This window comes from Aphelocoma coerulescens, chromosome 11 (assembly GCF_041296385.1).
Source record: "Aphelocoma coerulescens isolate FSJ_1873_10779 chromosome 11, UR_Acoe_1.0, whole genome shotgun sequence".
Classification (NCBI taxonomy): Eukaryota; Metazoa; Chordata; class Aves; order Passeriformes; family Corvidae; genus Aphelocoma; species Aphelocoma coerulescens.
Window position 1 is genome coordinate 1242870 of NC_091025.1, and position 20047 is coordinate 1262916.

The 20047-nt window shown below is 63.0% G+C and overlaps 3 protein-coding genes across 5 annotated transcripts; 1 reads left to right on the top strand and 2 right to left on the bottom strand.

The window, feature by feature from the left end:
• The first annotated feature begins 760 nt into the window (after nucleotides 1-760).
• On the top strand, nucleotides 761-2884 carry LOC138116870 (sulfotransferase 2B1-like). Its single transcript, XM_069026662.1, is given in 7 exon segments — nucleotides 761-778; nucleotides 780-993; nucleotides 1454-1662; nucleotides 1825-1951; nucleotides 2024-2118; nucleotides 2192-2372; nucleotides 2452-2884. Coding segments are annotated over 7 exon segments (960 nt in total). The 3' UTR covers nucleotides 2568-2884.
• Nucleotides 2885-5650: 2766 nt separating this feature from the next.
• Nucleotides 5651-11690, bottom strand: CPNE7 (copine 7). Of its 3 annotated transcripts, none has more exons than XM_069026525.1 (15): nucleotides 11466-11690; nucleotides 9155-9337; nucleotides 9012-9086; nucleotides 8529-8603; nucleotides 8369-8452; nucleotides 8195-8284; nucleotides 7953-8051; nucleotides 7493-7579; nucleotides 7350-7409; nucleotides 7133-7266; nucleotides 6956-7010; nucleotides 6752-6803; nucleotides 6551-6684; nucleotides 6184-6420; nucleotides 5651-5862 (listed from the first exon to the last, which is right to left on the bottom strand). In XM_069026525.1, the coding sequence occupies exons 1-15, from the start codon at nucleotides 11688-11690 to the stop codon at nucleotides 5725-5727; spliced, it is 1728 nt and encodes a 575-aa protein (XP_068882626.1). In that variant the 3' UTR covers nucleotides 5651-5724. The 3 variants fall into 3 exon arrangements, with proteins under 3 accessions (XP_068882626.1, XP_068882628.1, XP_068882625.1); XM_069026527.1 differs by having other exon boundaries at nucleotides 7493-7603; nucleotides 7971-8051; nucleotides 11466-11669; XM_069026524.1 differs by having other exon boundaries at nucleotides 6551-6803; nucleotides 7350-7579; nucleotides 11466-11669.
• A 2683-nt stretch (nucleotides 11691-14373) lies between these two features.
• On the bottom strand, nucleotides 14374-19823 carry RPL13 (ribosomal protein L13). The gene is made up of 6 exons (XM_069027304.1): nucleotides 19734-19823; nucleotides 19436-19548; nucleotides 18374-18515; nucleotides 16719-16892; nucleotides 15396-15452; nucleotides 14374-14571 (listed from the first exon to the last, which is right to left on the bottom strand). Exons 2-6 carry the CDS (start codon nucleotides 19537-19539, stop codon nucleotides 14413-14415), a joined length of 636 nt encoding a protein of 211 aa, XP_068883405.1. The 5' UTR covers nucleotides 19540-19548; nucleotides 19734-19823; the 3' UTR covers nucleotides 14374-14412.
• Between the last annotated feature and the right edge of the window lie 224 nt (nucleotides 19824-20047).

The window sequence follows — 20047 nt, forward strand, 5'->3', positions numbered from 1 at the left end:
CTCCCCAGCACTGGCATCCATCGGCACCCCCAGTTCAGCACTGGCACCCTCAGCATCCCCGGCACCCCCAGCATCCCCGGCCCCGCTCACCCTGGCCCCGGGACACTTGGGCAGTCCCTGCGTGCAACGGCTGTGAATTAAGTTTTCCGGCTTGCGTGCGGTGACGGGGCTGGGATGGGCTCCAGCCACCCCAGAGCCACCCCCTGCCATGGCGCTGGAGCCGCCACATGCCCGGGGGGAAGCAGCCGGGGTGGCACGGCCGTGGTGTGGGGCGGCTGCTGGTCCTCCATGTGTGCTTGGATTCCTCACACTCCTGTCCTTCTGCAGCGTCCCGAGGGGAAACTGAGGCACCGTTATCCTGCAGATGCTGCACATCCCTGCTGGCTCCAGCCGTGGTGTTCTTCCCAGCAAGAGGCCTTGGTGGGGCTTCTGGGAATGGCACGGAGCCACGTGGAGATGGCCGGCCCAACCAGACACCTCATCCTTGGAGTGTGCCGGGACGGGAACCCCCTCCGCCGGTGCCAGCCACGGGGAGCTCGGGTGGGGACGGTGTGGGGCTGGCATCCCTCGGGCTTCCCGGCCCCCTTCCCGGGGTGGCTCAGCCCCCACGTTTCTCCCGGCTGCGGCGGGGGGTCTGGGAAGGCAGGAATCCCATCCCACCCATCCCCTTCCATCCCATCCCGGGTGTCTCCAGCCCCTGCCAGCAGCGCTCTCCCGGCGCTGGCCCCAGCGCGGCCGGATTCCCGGCGCCCCGGCAGGAATGTGCCGGGGGGTTCCGGCCCCCCGCCCGCCGGGGCCGCTTCCTCTTTCGGCGCTATTTAAGCGGCTCCCAGCGCGTCCCGCCCGGCCGGGCCATGGAGCGCATGGAGGTGACCGAGACCTTTGCGGGCATCTCCCTGCCCGGCCACCTCCACACCCAGGAGTCCCTCGGCTTCGCCGCCGCCTTCACCTTCCGCGACACCGACGTGCTCATCGCCACCTACCCCAAATCGGGTGAGGGGCTGCGGGGACAACGAGGGGACGCGATAGGACAGGGCTGGGACCCCCAGCTGGAGGGGGTGCGGGGGGGCTTTTCTGGAGCTGCCGGCGGGACTGGCAGATGGCCGGGCTTGGGGACACCCGGACCTGGTCCCCGCGGCCATTCTCGCACAGCACGGGGACCCCTGGCCAGGAGCTCCTGCCCGCTGAGCCCCTGTGCTGCTGCCATACTATCCCCAGCCCTAGACAGGGGTCCCTGGGGGCTCAGGGGGGGAGGACACGGCCCTGCCAGCCCAGCTGCTGGGACGGGACACGTTGGGATGGGACAGGCTGAGCCGTGCCTTGCTGTGCCAATCTGTGCTGCCTGTGCCAGTGCGGTGCCATTCCATGCTGCGCCACAGTGCCATGCCGTGCCATGCCAAGGTGCCATGCCCCGTGGTGCGCCGTGGCCCTTCCCCGACACACACCTCTGCAGGCACCACCTGGATGCAGGAGATCCTGACGCTGCTGTTCAGCCTTGGAGATGCCCGCCCAGCCAAGACCATTCCCAACTGGGAGCGGGCGCCCTGGCTGGAGCAGATCTACTGCCGGGAGGCTCTGCAGGACACCGAGACCCCCCGGCTCCTCACCACCCACCTGCCCGCCCACGTCCTGGCCCCCGCCCTGCAGCGCAGCAAGGCCAAGGTGAGCAAGGCCAAGGTGTGAGGGGTCCCCAGTGGTCTGGGGGTCCCTGCAGGGACATCCCACACCCACGGAGCTTCCCAGAGCCAGGGAAATGCGGAGGGCTTTCTGAGAGGGGTGCAGCGGAATCCCCTCAGCCATGGGGGTGGCACTGTGTCCCCCCAGGTGATCTACGTGGCCAGGAACCCCAAAGACGTCGCTGTCTCCTTTTACCACTTCCACCACCTGGCCAAGTTCCTGCCCGACCCCAGCTCCTTCGATGCCTTCCTGACGCAGTTCCTCGAGGGCACAGGTAAGGGCTGGAGGGGGGTCTCTGGGGGGGCACTCAGCCTCAGGGCCGCCCGTCACCCCCCACCTCCCCCAGTGCACTACGGCTCCTGGTTTGACCATGTCAAGGGCTGGCTGGGCCAGCGGCACCTCCTGGACATCCTCTACGTCACCTACGAGGAGCTGCACCAGGTGAGCCTCGCCGCGTCCCCATCCCTGTCCCCGTCCCTGCTGGTGCCCAGTGCTGACCGTGCTCCTGCCCCAGGACCTGCGTGGCACAGCGCAGCGCCTCAGCACCTTCCTGGGGTGCCCGCTGGCACCGGGGACGCTGGCAGCCCTGGAGCAGCACTGCAGCTTCTCTGCCATGCGGGACAACGCCATGGCCAACTACTCCCTCATCCCCAACGAGATCATGGACCACAGCCAGGGCCGCTTCATGCGCAAAGGTCAGGGGGAATTGGGCTGGGGGGCACGGGGGCTGTGTGGGTGCAGCATCCCTGACTCCCCATCCCCTCTGTCCCACAGGGGTGGTGGGGGACTGGCGCAGCCACTTCTCCCCCGAGCAAAATGCCCTCTTCAACCGCCGCTACCAGGAGGAGATGGGGGCCATGGAGCTGCCCTCCCAATGGCCCATGGCCTGAAGGACCTGGGGTTTGGGGGGGACACTGAACCCCCACCTGCTGAGAACCACTGCAGTGGGGGCACCCTGCACGGGCCCCCTCAGGCACCCCATGAAACCCCCCCTGTGTCACCCCGGCACCAGGGGTTCCCATGGGGCTGGGGGTCCGGTGGGGGGCCATGGCACCATCCCACCTCCCTGGGGACAGGGAACTTTTCCGGCCATGCATTGTGGCCGTCCCCGTGGCCTTGCTCCCCCCAGTCAGGGGCACATGGCCGTGACCCTCCTTTCCGCCCACCCCACCCTACAGAAATAAATATTTATTGCTGTTTCCAGGCAGACAGCTGTTCTCATGGGTGTGAGGCGGGAAGCGGCACCAGCAGCGGGAAGAGCTGCTGTTATTCAGAACACATCGGGGTGGGGACCTATCCCCGAGGACCTTATCAACAGGCGGGGGCAATGACCGGGTGGGCAGCACGGGCATGGCGGGGTGCCAGGCTCTGGGACGGGGTCACAGCATGGCCACAGGGATTGCCGGCAGAGCTTGTGGCACGGAGCTGGCTCCTTCAGCAGGACCCAGGGCCCTCCACCCCTGGGGTCTCCCTCCCAGGGGATCCCCTTCCAGTGCCCCCTGCCCCGACTACCCTGGCTGGATGCTCCCCCTGCCCATCTCCCCTCCTGGGGTGTTTGCACTGAGGGGTTTGTTTCACCCCCCCCCCCCCAGCACCCTGGGGTCTCCCAGGCAGACAGCACCCCGAGTCCCCAGCCCCTCTACTGCCGTGCTCTAAGGAATTGCCCTGTGGAGCCACTCGGGAAGCAGATGCTCAGTCAATAATTAACTGGCTCTGTTACCCTGCCCCTGCAGGGTGAGGGCTTGGCCCTGGCATCCCCAGGACCCCATCCCCCCCTGCCTGAGAGGGGGAATGTGGTGAGACCCTCCTTGGGGGCTGTGGCACTGTGGGACAGTGGCACCAGTGTCCTGCCACTCCTGCCCCCTCTGCCAGTCTTGTTAACCCTGCCATCTCTGCCAGCCCCTCCACACTGCCGGTGGGGACAACCCAGCGTGGTGTCTCTGGACACTCCCAGCCCCATGGGGTCCCTCTGCACCCACCCTGGGGTCCCCATCTGTCCCCATGGATTGGAGTGCCAGGGCAGCTCCTGCCCGCACCAGGACTGGGCCTTGCTGCAGCCTCCCAGGCTGGTTTGGGTTTCCAGGGCAACATCCATGATCCCGCCTTACAGGGGATGAATCAGGAGCTATAAATAGGTGCTGAATGGGGGTGCAGGGACTGTGCCCCAGCCTGTGCCTTGTGCTGCCAGCAGTGCCCAAGGGCCAGCAGAGCCGTCCCGGTGAGTGACGCCCGCATGGGGACAGCCTGGTACCTGTGCCTGCACCCGGGGAGATGGCAGCATCCCAGAGCCCAGCTCGATGCCACCTGCACAACAGCTCTCAGGTGGCCCCTGCCCCGTGAGGCTGTCCCAGGCCCCGGTGGTTTCAGTCCCTGTGGTGGCCTTGGGCACATCCTGTCCCTGGGAATGTCACCTTGCCAGGAGCATCTGCTGGCACCATGCTGGGAGCATCAGCACACAGCATGTGGCAGCAGCCTGGCACAGTGCCTGGCACATGGCATGTGGCACAGCACGATGCATGGCACATGGCATATGGCATATGGCACACAGAGCATGGCACACGGCACATGGCACACCAAACACGGCACAGGGAACATGACAAGGCACCCAGCGTGTGGCACGTGACAATGCACGTCACACAGAACAGACACACGGAGCATGCCACACTGCATGCCACATGGCACAGAGCACATGGCAGTGGGTAGCACATGGCACACAGCATGTGGCACATGGAACAGACACGTGGGACATGGCACACAGCGCATGACACACGGCACGTGGTGCATGGCATGTGGCACACAGCACACAGCGTGGCAGGGGACGCACAGCACGTGGGACGTGACACAGTACATGTCACAGGGTACATGAACACGGTGCGTGGCCTGTGGCACTTGGCCTGTGGCACATGGCACACACGTGGCACACACATGGGCACATGGAACACAGCTGGGGACACACGGTGCACGGCGTGCAGCATACGTCGTATAGCACATGGCACACAGCACACGGCACAGGGCACAGGGCACGCGGCACATGGCACAGGGCACACGGCACAGGGCACACAGCACACGGCACATGGCACAGAAGACATGGCACACGGCACAGGGCACACGGCACAGGGCACACGGCACATGGCACAGGGCACACGGCACAGGGTACACGGCACACAGCACACGGCACATGGCACAGAAGACATGGCACACGGCACAGGGCACACGGCACACAGCACACGGCACATGGCACAGAAGACATGGCACACGGCACAGGGCACACGGCACATGGCACAGGGCACACGGCACGTGGCAGTGGCTGAGTGCCGGGCAGCAGGGCCCACTCCGCTGCCGCCTCTCTCCGCTCCCTGCCCTGGATTCGGGGCCGCGGCACAGCGGGGCGAGCGCCCACGCCGGCACATCCAAGCGGCGGCTGCTCGGGCGCTCCCGGCACGCTGCCAGCCACGGACACCCGGAATGTGGGGGCTGCGGCTGCCCTCGGCTCTTGTCACCAGGTGGGGCAGCACGGTGCCACCGTGAGGGGACACGGCAGCACCCAGGAGCTGCCAGTCTCTATGCCCAGCCCCCACTGAGCCCCCGGAGGGTGGGGGTCAGCACCCAGAGAGCAGGAGGATGGGCACAGGGGTGGTGCTTTATTGGGGAGATCATGCAGCCTCCAAACATCACAGTGACAGAGAAGCGGGGACCGAGGGGACCGAGGGGACAGCAGGGATGGGGTGGGTCCGGGCCACAGGGCACAGACCACCGGGAACGAGCAGTGCCGGGGGTATCCTGCCGGGACTTTCCCCATGTCCCAGCCAGGCGGGGGCTGCGGCAGGGCTGGGACTTGCGGGGACCCCGTCTGTCCCCATGGCACACCGGGAGAGTGGGGGGGTCTCACTGGGACGTGTTGAGACTGGGGTCGGGGGCCCTTCACTGGGGCAACCCAAGGCTGGGGCTGAGGGGCACTGGAGGGTCTCTCACTGGGGAGAACTGAGGCTGGAGTCAGGGGTCGGGGGTCCCTCACTAGGGAATACTGAGGCTGGGGCTCGGGGTCCCTCACTGCGGGGAGCCGAGGCTGGGATCGGGGGTGGGGGGCCGGGGGCAGCGCGGGGGGAAGGCCTTGTAGCTGTAGTACTCCACCACCTGCTTGGGCACCTCCGCCAGCACGCACTTCGCCAGGGCGGTGGGTGACGCCTGCGGGACACCGGGGGACACCGGCGTGAGCCGCGGGCACCGGGTCCCTGTGCCGCCACGTGGGGATGTGGACAGGGGAGGGGACGGGAGAGGACGGGAGCGACAGATGGGGAGGACAGGGAAGGGAAGAGAGGAGATGGATGGGAGGGGGAAAGAGGGGACGGGACAAGTCGGGGGCGGGACGGAAGGGGATGGGGTGGGACTGGGAGGGGATGGAAAGGGACGGGAGAGAACGGGAGGGGAGGGAGGGGCCAGGAAGGGCAGGCAGGGGCCAGGAAGGGCAGGGAGGGGCAGGCAGGAGCCCGTCGCTGCTGCACTCACGTTCTTGAACTCGCGGAAGGGGACGAACTGGACGATGTCGCGCAGGACGGGCTCGCCCTTGGGGGAGCGCAGGACGCCGTCGTCCCCGTCCAGGATCTGCATGTCCGTGAAGTCGGCGTTGCCCACGCCGACGATGATGATGGACATGGGCAGGTAGGAGGCCCGGACGATGGCCTCCCGCGTGTCCGCCATGTCCGTCACCACCCCGTCCGTCAGGATCAGCAGGATGAAGTATTGCTGGGGGGACAGGGATGCTCGGGGGCTGCCCTGCCTCACCCGGCTGCCGGCCCCACGCCGGAGCAGCCACGACTGTCACGAGTGTGCAAGGTCTCAGCCCAGCCCCGGCCCGGGGGGCAGCGGGACCCACCGATGCCTCCTTGGTCCGCTCCTCGTCGGCCGCCACACGAGCCACCTTGGAGATGATGGGAGCCACGTTGGTGGGGCCGTAGAGCTGGATTTTGGGCAGGCAGCTCTGGTAGGACTCCACGACGCCCTGGATGCCTGTGGGGTGTGCGAGGGGTGAGGGGTGTCCCAGCCGTGGATCCAGCCCCTCTGGAGCTGGACTCACCCTCACACTCATCATTGTCGGGGTTGAAGTTGATGGCGAAGTCGTGGGAGACCTGGAGGGAGGAAGGGGAGGGGAGGGGACAGCTGATCCACCCCCTGCCACAGCCCCTGGCACCTGCAAAGCACCACCAGTGCCGAGGGTACCCAGAGGGATGAGCACATCCCTGGGGTACCACAGGGCCTTGGCAACTTGAGACCCCCTCACCTCGTACTTGGGGGGGATCCTGGCACCAAAGCCCAGAGCTGAGAATTTCTTATCGCTGCAAGAGAAGGGATGTGAGGAGCTCCAGTGCCATCCCTGAGTGCCTGTCACCAGAGCATTTGAGCCCGGGTGGCCGTCACCAGTGTGTGTGGCCCTGGAGGACCCTCCAGAGCCACCAACCTGTCGTAGTCCTGGCAGATCTCACCCACAGCCACCAGCGCCTTGAGGTACTCGTTGGGCTGGTAGGGGTTGATGTAGTGCAGGGAGCAGCTGTTTCGGGGGTCCCCGTTGGAGGCTGTGAAGTCGATGGCCACCTGATGGGAGGGCAGGGAGGGTCCCCCAGGGTGAGCAGGGCCACTGGTGTGTCCCTGCTGGCTGGGGAGGGGACGCTGCTCACCGTGAAATGGATCTGGCAGCCGCCCATGATGTAATCCAGGAAGGAGTAAACCCTGTGGATCTTCCAGAGGGACCTGCGTCAAGCCCTGCCCCACGCCGGCCCACGGGGCCGGGCACAGCCTGGCACAGCTCCCAGGCGCTCACCTTCAGGTCCAGCAGCACCACGACCCCCGAGTTCTTGTAGTTGCGCTTCTTGATCTTGTACTTGGGGTTCATGCAGTCCCACTGCACCTGTGGCACCGGCACCCGCGCTGCCTGCGGCCCCCGCCCGGGACACGGCCCAGCCCCGGCACCGCAGCCCCCGGTGCCACGGCTCGGCACAGTGGGGACCCCACAGTCCTGGAACACTGCAGCCCAATAACCCTGCACCCCCACAGCCCCAAGGTGCAGCTGTCTTCCCCCACTCCCAGCCAGGCTCCAGCCACCCCATCCATGACTGATTCCCCAGAAGACCCCAAACCCACCATCCCTTCCCCAAAAAGGAGGGCAGTGAGCAGAAAATGACCCCAAACCCAGAGGAGGAGCTGGAAGGTGGCTGCTAGGACGGGCTCTGCTGGCAGCACACAGGACGACCTCAGGCCATCCCCGTGTCCCCGTGTCCCACCTTGTTCTCCCCCATCGCCTTCTGCATCTCCTCGAAGGTGGTGAAGAACTCCCCGATGAAGTCATGTTTGCCCCGCGAGTCGTAGTCCCACACCACGCACTGCGATGGGCACGGCTCAGCCCCAGCACCAGGGGGTCCTCAGCCCTGTCCCCAGCACTGTGGGGTCCCCAGCACACCCCCAGGGAAGCTGGGGTACATAAGCCCCCAGGGCGGGAATAGGGCTCCCCATCATTCTTCCTCACCCTCAGCTTCCTCTTCTCCTCACAGCTGCAGAGTGAGTTGAGGGAGACTTTGAAGGGCTCCCAGATGGGGCTCAGGTTGTTCTTCACCACCTGTGGGACGGGGGGCTCAGTGGGGCCGGGAGCCCCTGGGGTGGCCATGGGGCAGCTGAGGGCCCGGTGCCGCTGCGGCCTCACCTCGGTGCGGTACACCAGCTGCTCACTGCGGTCGTCGTCGATGCGGTAGATCTCCAGGAAGGGATCTGACTTGCTGAAGAGGTCCTGGGGGAGGAGGATGGGACAGAGCATTGCCCACCCTGCCCGCCCTGCCCTGTTTGCCCCCTGGCACCTGGCTCACCTTGTCATCCAGCTTCTTGGCACGGAAGGCGAGCTCCACGTAGCCGTTGTTCCCCGAGATCTCCTCTGAGATGATCTGCGAGGAGAGGCGGCCGTGGGGTGCTCAGTGCCCGGCATGGCTTTGCATCACCCCCCCTGTGGTGCCCCGGGCAGGGACAGGGTCCCACGTGCCTCCCTGGCACAGCAGGGACCTTCAGGATGGCCAGTAGATGCCACCAGCGACCCTGAGCCCTCCCCACCCCCAAGAGTCTGTGCCACCCTACTGATCCAGTCCAGTGCCACCCAGATGTCCCAGTCTGATGCTGTCCCAGTACCCCAGTCCAGTGCCACCCATGTGTCCTGTCTGGTGCCATCCCAGGATTCCAGCCCCATGCCACCTGTGCACCCCATCCCAGTGCCACCCATGTGCCTGGGTTTGGTGCTGCCCCAGTGCCCCTGCTCAGTGTCACCCCACTGTCACCCCCAGCACAGGCTCGGTGCTCACCGTGATCGTGGACTTGCCCGCGAACTTCCCGTACTTGAGGAACAGCGGCTTCGTCACCCGTTTCTGCGCCACGATCTGCGAGAGCCCAGGGTTGGGGAGGGGACACCATCGCGGGGTCCCCGGGCGGGGGTCCCCAGGCTCACCTGCCCCACGGTGCACTCCATGCCCCCCAGGAAGTCGTCGTCGTGCGTGCCCACACCAGCCTGGCCGTGGCTGTCGTACACCTCGAAGCGCAGCTTCTGCACCTCCTCGAAGTAGTAATCGACCGTGAAGATCTTGGCGAACACGGGGTTCAGGTTGCTCTTGATCACCTCACTGCGATCCACCTGCGTGGGAGCGGCACAGGGCCTTGGGATGCCAGAGCTCACACAGGGGTGTGGGGAGGCGGGGATGGGGGATGAGGGATGGGAGCTGTTGTGGTGGGGGATGAAGGGATGGGAGATGCCAGGCTGAGGGATACAGGGATGAGGGATAGGGATGCAGGGACAGGGAATGCAGGGATGGGGGGTGCTGGGAAGGACCAGCTGTGCCCAAGTGAATGACATTTGAAGGAGCCTCTTGTGCCCCCCACAGCCTCCAGCCCTGCCAGCCCTGGGTCTGGGGTGCCGCTCCCACTGTGCTCCAAGGGGATACTCTGACTCTGGCTGTGCTTTGCCGCAGCTCCACTGGAGAAGGAACAATGGGTTGGTGCCAGGACAAGCCTCTGTGCCCGTCATGGGGTGGCCAGGCCTGGGGGTCACCCAGCCCCGGTGGCCCCAGTGGGCAGTAGGTCCTCAGCATCTCCAGGCCATGCTGACAACGGATGCTGAGCAGTTCCGGAGCCTCCCCCGCATCCGTCCCTGCCCAGTGTTGACTCAAGGGGACACATCCTGGTCAGGGCACTCTGCCAGCCGCTGGCCCCTGCCCACTGCCTGCCCAGTCTGGCAGCATCTGTTGAGCCCACACTGCCACCACCCTGCCACAGTCACCCGTGTCCCTCCTGCTTGGGCACTGCCAGCCCCTCATTCTGGGATGTGGGTGTTGGGTGCCTTGGACCCTCTGGTGCCAGGATCTGCCAGCAGGTCCGGGGCCATCTCAGCTCTTTGAGCCAGCAGCAGAGCCAGATTCAGGCACCCCCTCGTCTGGGGGACACAGGCGGGCTGGGACAGGGAGGGGACAGGAGTCACTCCAAAAGGTGGCTCAGGAGGGGCCCTCTTGCCTCTTGGAGCTGGCTGGTGTCTGGCACAGCACAGCATGGCACGGCACAGCACGGCATGGCACAGTGTGGAGCATGGCACAGCACGGCACGGGCACACAGAGCGTGGCACAGAGCACTGTGGCACAGCCGGGTACGAGTGTCTGGCATGGCACAGCACACCAGAGCTGGCACGGGGCCCTTGTCCCCCCCCGGCTCCGCGCTGGCTCGAGCGGAGTCGATGACACGCCGAGGGATTTAGCGCTAAATCTGCCGGCTGAGCTGCCGCGATTAGAATGGAGCTGCCGGTGCCAGCCCAGAGCTCAGCACGGGGAGGGATGGAAGGAGCCGTGCCAGCCCCACTGCCAGCCCCAGTGCCATCCTGGTGTCTGCCAGCCCCACTGCTAGCTCCAGTGCCATCCCCACTGCCAGTTTCAGCCCCAGTGCCAGTGTGAGTTCAGTGCCAGCTTCAGCACCAGCCCTCCAGCCCTGAGCCACCCCAGGTGGGGCTGAAATATCCTGTGTCCCTGTCCTGGGGCAGTGGAGCCACTCTGGAGCCACACACGGTGGACACCCCACCCCACCCCACCCTGCTCCCCGGCCCCACTGCAGCCCCAGTGGGCTGGATGTGACCCAGTGTTAGCACCATCCCCACAGGCTGCGGGTTGCCCCACAGTGCCCTGCCCACTCTGCATCACCCCCTGCACCCCATTCTGCACCCTGCAACCTGTTGCGCACTGTGCACCCTACTCTGCATCGTCTCCTGCACCCCATCCTGGTGCAGCTCCGTGCTCTGTTCCCTGCTCCTAATCCTGCACCCTGTTCTGCACCTTGCACCCTGTTCTGCACCTTGTACCCTGTTCTGAACCCTGCACCCTGTTCTGAGCCCTGAGCCTGTTCTGCACCCAGCAACCCATTCTTCATTATCTCCTGCACCCTGGTTTGACCCCTGCACCCTGGGCTGAACCCTGCGCCTCATTCTGCACCCTGGGCTGAATCCTGCAGCCTGTTCTGCACCTACTACCCTGCTTTGCACCCTATACTCCACCTGCATTATCTCCTGAATCCTGCTCTGTACCCTGCACTCTGCTCCCCACCATCTCCTGCACCCTGACCCCTGCTCTGCACCCCAACCCCTGTTCTGCACCCTGTACCTCGCCCCCCACCACCTCCTGCAGCCCCCTGCATCCACCAGCCTGTGTCCAGCCCCACCACGTCCCCGGGGCCCGCCCTGCCCTGCCCAGCGCGGTGGGTACCAGCTGTGCCCCCCACTCTCCTACCTCCATCCACTGGCCCTGGGACTGCATCAGCAGCAGGACACAGGGGTCCGACTTGTTGAGGGTGTCGCGGTCCAGGAGGTGTTTACAGCTCACCCGCAGCTCCACCTTGGAGAGCACGGCCAGCGGGGCCTGCGGGCACGGCTCGGGCACGTCGCCCATGCCGGCCGCGGTGCGGGGGCCGGCCGGGCGTGGTGGGGGACAGGCGGCCCCGTGGGCGAAGGGCATGGCGGGTGAGTGGGGCGGCCGCTGCCTAGGGTGCCGTCAGGGAGCCGGGCAGGTGCCCGTCATGCCCGGGGCACGGCGCCCCGCGGTGCCGGGCACGGCCCCGGTGGCAGGACAGGGGTGAGGCAGAGGGACCCCAGGGACCCGCTCCGAGGCGGGGTGGCCGGTTCCAGTCCCGGTGGCTCCGCGGGGCCCTGCAAGGCATCAAAGCACGGTGGGGTGAGCGGGAGCTTGGCCACCCTCGTGGCACTGCCCGTGTGCCCCCAAGTCCCAGCCAGCCCCGTGGGCACTGCTGTGGGGGGGTTCACATGGTCCTGCAGGGCCGTGCCCAGCTCTGTCCCAGCCCCACCCCAGGGGCAGGATGTGTCCCGAGGGGAAGGGGGACCTAAGTGGGGTGGGGTACCCACCCTGGGGTGCCCCGTGTGGGGCTGTGGAATAGAAACCCCCTCCAGTTCCTGCGGGCAGCACCCCCAGCCTGGGCAGGGCTCTCCGGAGGGGAGTGGGGACACCAGCTCCGTGTCTGTGCCAGCAGGTGACGGATTCCCCTGGGAATGCTGGGGACGGGGTTCATCCTCCCCTGGATGCTGGTAGCACTCAGCCAGGTGTTGCTGCCTCACGGGTCAGTGAGGGGCTCTGCCAGTCCCAGCCCCAGTCCAGGGCTTGTCCCCCCACCTGCGGGTCCTGGGGGTTCCTGACTGGGGCAGGGGCAGGTCCAGGGGCAGAGCAGCCCCTGCCCACCTGTACCCTCGCGTGCCCCGCCCGGCCAAAGTTTCCTGGGGAAGTCACTCAGTGCCCAGGCCCTCCCCAGCACGTGGCTCCAGTGCCCCAGCTCCGGTGGGCACCGTCCCCCTCCCCGGGATCGCGGGCACCCCTTGGCATCATCCATCGCTCAGTGGAGGGGACAGCGAGTCCCACCCTGCCCATCGCCCCCTCACCTGGGTGCTGGTGGCCTGGGCTGGGTTGGGGTGCCCGCCGTGCCGGTGTGCCCGCCGTGCCGGTGTGCCCGCCGGAGCTGCTGCCGCTGCCTCCTCCACACAACTGACTCAAGCTGCAGCTCGGGAGCGGAGCTCTAAGAGAGAGATGGATGACAAGCTCCGTTAACTGCCTCGCTGCCGGCTCCGGAGCTGAGCCCACCCTACAGCGGGGCTGAGCTGGGTCCCCAGGGTCCCCAGCACTGCTGCTGTGCCAGGGCAGGAGCTCCTGCTCCAAGTGAGACTCCCATGGCACAGTCACAGCCCCTCACCCTCTGCAGCTGCTCCCCATGCGGTACCCAAGGCCACACTGGTCCTGGCCCCCCACACTCTGAGCCAACAGCCCAAGCACGAGGATGGGGTGCCCCACACCCACCGGGTGCCCTCCCTACATGCTGGAGCATCCAGACCCACATTCCATGCACATGGAGCCCCATATGCGGAGTCCCCAGCCCGGGACCCCCCACCCACCCCTGTCCCCCCAGCACTGCAGTGCTGTCAACCCAGCTTTATGGAAGATGATGTAATTAGCCCAAATTTGGAGGGATTAAAATGCAGATAGGGCTAACGAGCACGAGGGCACTGCAGGGTCCGGGCTTTGGGAGCTAATCCCCAGCCCGCCTGGCAGAAATAGGCCACTCTCCTTCCACAGCCCCCAGCATGGCTCGGCAGAGCAGGAGGCACCGACCCACGGCCAGACATGGGGGCTGGGCAGAGCGGCTGGAGGGACACGGTGGCAACTGGACACAGGAAGCACCACATCGGGCACATCTTGCCTCTCTGAACCGCCCAGGATTCATGCAGCCTGCCAGGACTCCCGCACTGAGTGCTTCATCCCATCCCGGCCAAGCTGCACAACAGCCCCAGAACTGATGGACCAACAGTACGCTGGGTGAGTGCTCCTGGAGCAGCTCTGATCCCACTGACACATCCCAGTGATCCATCAGCCCCATGCGCAGGGACAGGCAGAGCCTGGGATCCCCCCAACAGCCACAAGGATTGGCCAGAGTCCCCCAGTCTCTCCTGAGCTCCAGTGGTGCCACTTGAAGTATCACAAAATTGCTTGGGTTGGAAAAAGCCTCCAAGATCACTTCACCCTCTCCCCCAGCACTGCCAAGGCCACCTTGACATCCCCAAATGCCACCTCTACCATGGGGTGGCCTTTAAGCCACAAAGAAATGGCTAAAAGGTCCCCAAACAGCAGCAGGGGCTGAGCCAAGGGCCAGGGAGCACAGCATGGCAGAGCAGCACAGTCCAGCCCTGGGACTCTGCTCCAGCCAAGCCCAGCTGAGGAGCAGGGCAACACCTTGCTCCCCGTGCCCCCCCCCAAAAAATGGGGAAGCCCCCTGCGTGAGTAGCACCTATGAGTGACCCCCACCATGACACCCAACTTGTACAGCTTGGCCTCACACAGAGGAAATCATCAAACCAGGAATACTGGCGTGGAAGGCAGGGAAGGGGCAGCAGACAAAGCCTGGCATGGAGGGGGAACCCCCAAAGCCCCTCAGAACCAGAGCAGAAGGGAGCCCAGGCTGCAGCCCTGACAAGGCAGAGGAGTGGGCACAAGGCAGGTGTTTAACTCGCTTTCAGGGAAATCTGGAGCCTCCAATCACAGCAAATGAGGCTTCCCACGCTTGAGCACATCCCTGTACCGCCACTGGCACACGGGGCAGCTCCGCTCAGAACATGTGCCCCAAAACCACAGCACACCCGGCTCTCTACGGCTTTTTATTGACAGTTCTGGGGAGAACAGTTCATTTCTTTTTCTCCACGTCCTGCTCCGCTGCTTCCTTGGCGCGCTTGGCGCGGATGCCAAAGAGGCGGGCATTGGCCCGGGCCATGCGAAGGCTGGCAAAGGCCTTGAAGTTCTTCTCGTCTTCCGAGATGACACGCGCCTTCTCCCGCTTGAAAACCTGCGGAGAGAGCGCCAGACAGTCAGACTGCCTCTCGGAGCCGAGGCTTCCCGCAATTATCTCCGCGAGGAGCGGAGCGGGAACGGAGTGCTCGTGCCACCTACAGGCCCTGCCCTCAGCCTGCTCCGCCGCGTTCCCACTGGCTCCTCGCCGTCAGCACGGAGCACAATGGAGCAGAATAAAAACAAGTACCACGGGAAACCTGAGTCAGGCTTCACAGAATCACAGCACTGTTAACGTTGGTAAAGACCTTTAATAGCGAGTCCAACCATCAGCCCAGCACCACCGTGGTTACCACCAGCCATGTCCTCAGGTGCCACATCCACGTGTTTTTTGAACACATCCAGGGATGGGGATTCCACCACTGCCCTGGGCAGCTGTGCCAGGGATGGACAGCCCATTCTGCGAAGCAATTTTCCTAACATACAACCTAAACCTCCCCTGGCACAGCTTGAGGCTGTTTCCTCTCATTCTGTCACTTGTCACCTGGAAGCAGAGCCCGGCCCACACCCAGCTCCACCCTCCTGTCAGGGAATTGCAGGGAATGAGGAGAGGTTTGTGACACCACTGACAGCAGCTCTGGGAAGCAGAGAGGATTTAGGACAAACGGTGACCACAGAACCTGCCTTAGCACTCCCAGCCCAGCTAAACCCAAAGTGCCCTCAATTTCACAGCTCAAAGACTTATTCCTGGGGTTTTTTTGATCCAGGATGGGCAGTGCCTGGAGACAGTCACCCTCAGCTGTGAGGCAGCAAAGAGAGAACCCTCTCCACAAGTTCAACCTCAATTACATCACACAGAAAACATAATTAAATGACACTTACGTTCTTGATGGGCATAACGGGTCCTGTGAGCTGAGTGGCCATCTTGAGTTCCTCTGGCTGCACAACGAGAAGATGGGAACGTTAGAAGAACAGAATTTAAACTTCTCTGGCTAAAACCTCAGCTAAAACACAGCTTGTATGCAGGTACCCAGCTTAAACATGGTGCTAATGATCCTGACAGGAGGTTTAACACCAAATGGTAACGAACCCAGCACTTCAGAGCGTTTGGCACTGACAAACTGCATCAGCAACCCACGCTGTGCCCGGATCCGGCCGGAGCAGCAGCGGCCCACAGCTCTGCCAGCTGGGAAAGCTTTGACACCAACTGTGCTATTCTCAATTTACACAGGATCACAGGATCATCTAGGTTGGAAAAGACCTCCATGATCAAGCAAGTCCAATCTGTGCCCAATCCCCACCTTGTCACCAGCCCAGAGCACTGAGTGCCATGTCCAGGCCTTCCTTAGACATCTCCAGGGATGGGGACTCCACCTCCTGCCAATGCCTGACCACCCTTTCCAGGAAGAAATTCCTGATGTCCAACCTGAACCACCTTCCCTGGCACAAACTGAGGCTGTTCCCTGAGCCTCCTTTTCTCCAGGTTGAGCACCCACACCTCATATACACCTAACACATTCCTCAGCAACTCCTTCTCAGGTTGATTCCAGCTTCTTGTAAAAGCATGCCATCAGACAAAAATGATTGAACGTTTACTGAATACAGCTGAGTTCCAGCAAACACATCTGAATCAGTGTTTCGGCTCAAGGCCCTTCCTCCCTGTGCTGAAGATGGGAGTTGAGCAGCTTGGAGCTGCTGGACTCCCCACAAGATATGAGGACAGTCTGAACTCACCGTTGTGTTCCCTGATCTACCACCAGCAGAGCCAGGAAACACAGCTCTGCTCTGATCCTGGAGAGGTTTTAATGAAAAGCATTTTTGAATGTCAACAGCAACCACCTTCTGAAGCCTGGCTGGTACACAGCTCTGGAGCCACTCACAGCCTGTCCCTCAGCCTTCCACCAGCAGGACTGACTCCAGGGGGAATTTCCAGCCATTGTGACAATTTAGCTCCCTAAACTAAAACTCAGCTGGCTGGGGAAGGATCAAATCTCCAGGAATCAGCACCAAAACAGGGCTGCAGCTGCTCAGCCAAATGCCTGGTTGCCACTGCAACCCAGAGAGCCCTGTTAGACTCGATCCTGCCAGGCCTGGCCTTGTGCTGGGCTCAGACCTATGGCAGTCACATCATGGAGAAGGCTCAGGAGCTGTGCCTGACACCAAACCTCCCAAAACAGGACACACTTCCAGCAGTCAGGTACTCACAGAGCTGTCTCCCTTCTTGGGCATGGCTGGCTTCCTCGGGAAGAGGATGAGCTTGGAGTGGTACTCCTTCAGCCTCTGCACGTTGGCCTGCAGGGACTCGGTGGACTTGTTCCGTCTCCGGGGATCCACGGAGATTCCGATAGTCCGGGCAAACTTCTTGTTGATGCCAGCGAGCTGAGGAGAGAGAAAGAGAGAGTGGTGTCAGCATGCCACAGCTCCCAACAGCCAGGCAGGGATCCAGGCACAGCCAGCACGGGATACAGGGTCTGGAGAAAGGCTCAGCATCAGCTGAGGGACCAATTATGCCACCAACAAACGGTGTCCTGGTGTATCTTAGTGCTTAAAATGTTGTGCAGGCTTTGATTTTTGGAGGTGGATTTCCCTAGGGGAGCAAAGCACAACCCCTGCGGGACGCATTTAAACCTGGATTCATACAGGCATTTATGAGACAGTTCACGGACAACTCTGGTTCACTGAACACTGGGAGCTCCATGAAGTAAGGATTGTTTTCTAACCATCTGAAACAACCATGAAATAGCTATTTTTTAAAACTATCTTAAACAAAAAGCTCATTTTCTGTTTGCAGACAAACAGCTGCATCCTACTTCGTGTTCCACTATCACCCGAAAATTAAAGAAAAGTAAGTAATGAAGTATTTGGCACCAAGAAGAACAATTTCCCTGCCTCAGTGCACCAATTTCAGTTATAAATGTTTTAATTAAGACACCGAACCAGGCGCAGAGGCGGCTGGTGGCTGCCAGCGAGCCCTGATGTGGAATCTGATCAGAAACACAGCAGGCGGCCCTGCAGACCACCTTTATCAGCTCAGCACACCTGGGCAGGTCACAGGGACAAGGAATGGAGGACAGGAAATGCTTCCCACAGATTTTAGGTGTTCCTAATCCAACTATTATCAATCCAGCCACTCTGGGAAGCTGCGCTGAATGGTTCTTCCTCCTGGTACAACATTCCCTGCTAATCTTAGAAGTACATTGAGCTGGGTTTACCTGGTCCTCAACATGAAAACGTTGGCTAAAATATTTAGAATCAGCAAAAAAATGTTTCATTAAGAAATAATTTAATGAAGAGGATCTTAATCTTCCCACTCCTCTAAAAAAGTTTAGGAGACTCAAGGCTCTTTCAGAATTCGAATTTTGTACAATCTCTGAAGAGTCTGGGTTCTAAGGGACCTTAAAGATCACCAAGTTCCACTCCTTGCCATGGGCAGGAACACCTTCCCCTATCCCAAGGTGCTCCAAGCCCCGTCCAACCGGGCCTTGGACACTTCCAGGGATGAGGCAGCCAAAGCTTCTCTGCAACCTGTGCCAGGGCATCACCACACTCATAGGGAAGAATTTCCTTTGTATATCCAACCTAAGTTTCCCCTATTTCAGCTTGATTTTAATGGAACTTTAAATGACAGTCTGACCAGATAAACAGACATTTACCTTTCAAAGCACCCTTCATACACCCACTCCACTGGCACAGGTAAGACCATCCTTCCTTGCTCCCAGAGCTAGGAAATCCACAGCCTTCCCTGGCTGTGGCAGCGCCAGCAGGTACTGACACCTGGGGAAGTCCCCTTGTGCAGGACAGGAGAAGCAGCTGAGCTCAGACTGGGAGTTCACTCATTTGAATCGATGCTCTGTACTTACTTTAAGCTCCTCCAGGCTGAAGCCTCTACCAGCACGAACTTTTTTGTGGTATCTGATCGTAGGGCACCTCACGATGGGCCGGATGGGCCCAGCCACGGGGCGAGGGGCGATGCGGCGAGCCTTGGCCTGGCGAGCCTTCCTCCTGGAATGGCAGGATCACAGGATCATTTAGCTTGGAAAAGACCTCCAAGGTCATAGAGTCCAACCTGTGACTGACCCCCACCTTATCAACCCAGCCCAGAGCCCTGAGTGCCACATCCACTCCTTCCTTGGGACAGCCCCAGGGATGGGGACTCCATCACCTCCCTGGGCAGCACCTGCCAATGCCTGACCACCCTTTCCAGGAAGAAAGTCCTCCTGATGTCCAATCTGACCATTTCCTGGCACAGCTTGAGGCCCTTTCCTCTTGTCCTGTCCCTGTTCCCTGGGAGCAGAGCCTGACCTGCCCCTGGCTGCCCCCTCCTGTCAGGGAGTTGTGGAAAGCCAGGAGGTTCCTCCTGAGCCTCCTTTCTCCAGGCCGAGCTCTCCTAGCTGCTCCTGGCAATCCAGACCCTACCCAGCTTCATTTCCTTCTCTGGACATGCTCCAGCACCCCAATGTCTGTCTTGTAGCGAGGAGCCAAATTTAGCATCGGAGTTCCAGGTGTGACATCAGCAGTACCAGTACAGGGGACAGGCACTGCCCTGGTCTTGCTGGTCACACTATGGTGGGTGCAAGCCAAGTGTCACTAGCCTCTTGCCCACCTGTGACAGCCACCGGCTACACGGCATCTCTATCACACATGCTACTCCTGCCCAGCGATGCCTACGGAACGAACAGGCAGGCCGGGCTGGCTGCTGCTGCCCTGGAACCGCCAGTGCCATCAGAGACCCAGGGAAGAGCATTCATCACTGTGGATGCAGCGATTCCGGAGATGTCTCATCACTTGGCTGCAGCTAGCAGGGACTGGCTCTGAGCACGCGCAGAGAATGGCTAAACAAACCCACGGCGCCCCGGCAGCTTCAGCGGTCCCGCAGAAGCCGGGAAAGCACCTCCCGCGGCCCCCGGAGCTCCGGGACTCACCTGCGGAGCTTGCGGGCGGGTTGGTTGAACCAGGTGGCGACCCGGCGCTGCCAGTCCTTGTGGAAGTGGGGCTTCAGGATCATCCCATTGCGGCTGGGCGCCATGGCTGCGGCCTGCGGACACGGGCACGGTTAGCGCGGCGACATCCGAGGCGCCCCCAAGCCCGCGGTCCCCGGCCCGGCAAGGCCCCATCGGCGCCCCCGGGGCCTCCCCCGCGGCCCCGCGCGCGGCTGTGGCGGCGGCGGGCGCGGCCCCGGCGGGCGGATGGCGGCGGATGCAGCCCCCGGCCCTCACTCACCTCCCGCCACGACAATGGCCACCGGAAAGGAAGCGCTGGCGCGGCGGCGCCGGAAGTGCCGCGGCGGCGCCCAACGGGCCGCGCGCGAGGGCCCGAAGAGGGGCGGGGCCAGCGAGCGGCGGCGGCTTCCCCGCGCCCGCAGCAAAGATGGCGGCGGCTTAAAGGGCCCGCGCACGGCGAGCGACGGGCGGGGGAGCGGGGCCGAACGGGGCCAGGCTCGAGCGGGAGCAGCACTCGATGCCCTCTCCGGTGCCCAGCATCTCCTAGGCAGGCCGGTTGGGACGGACACTGGTCCCAAATCCCTGAGGAATCCC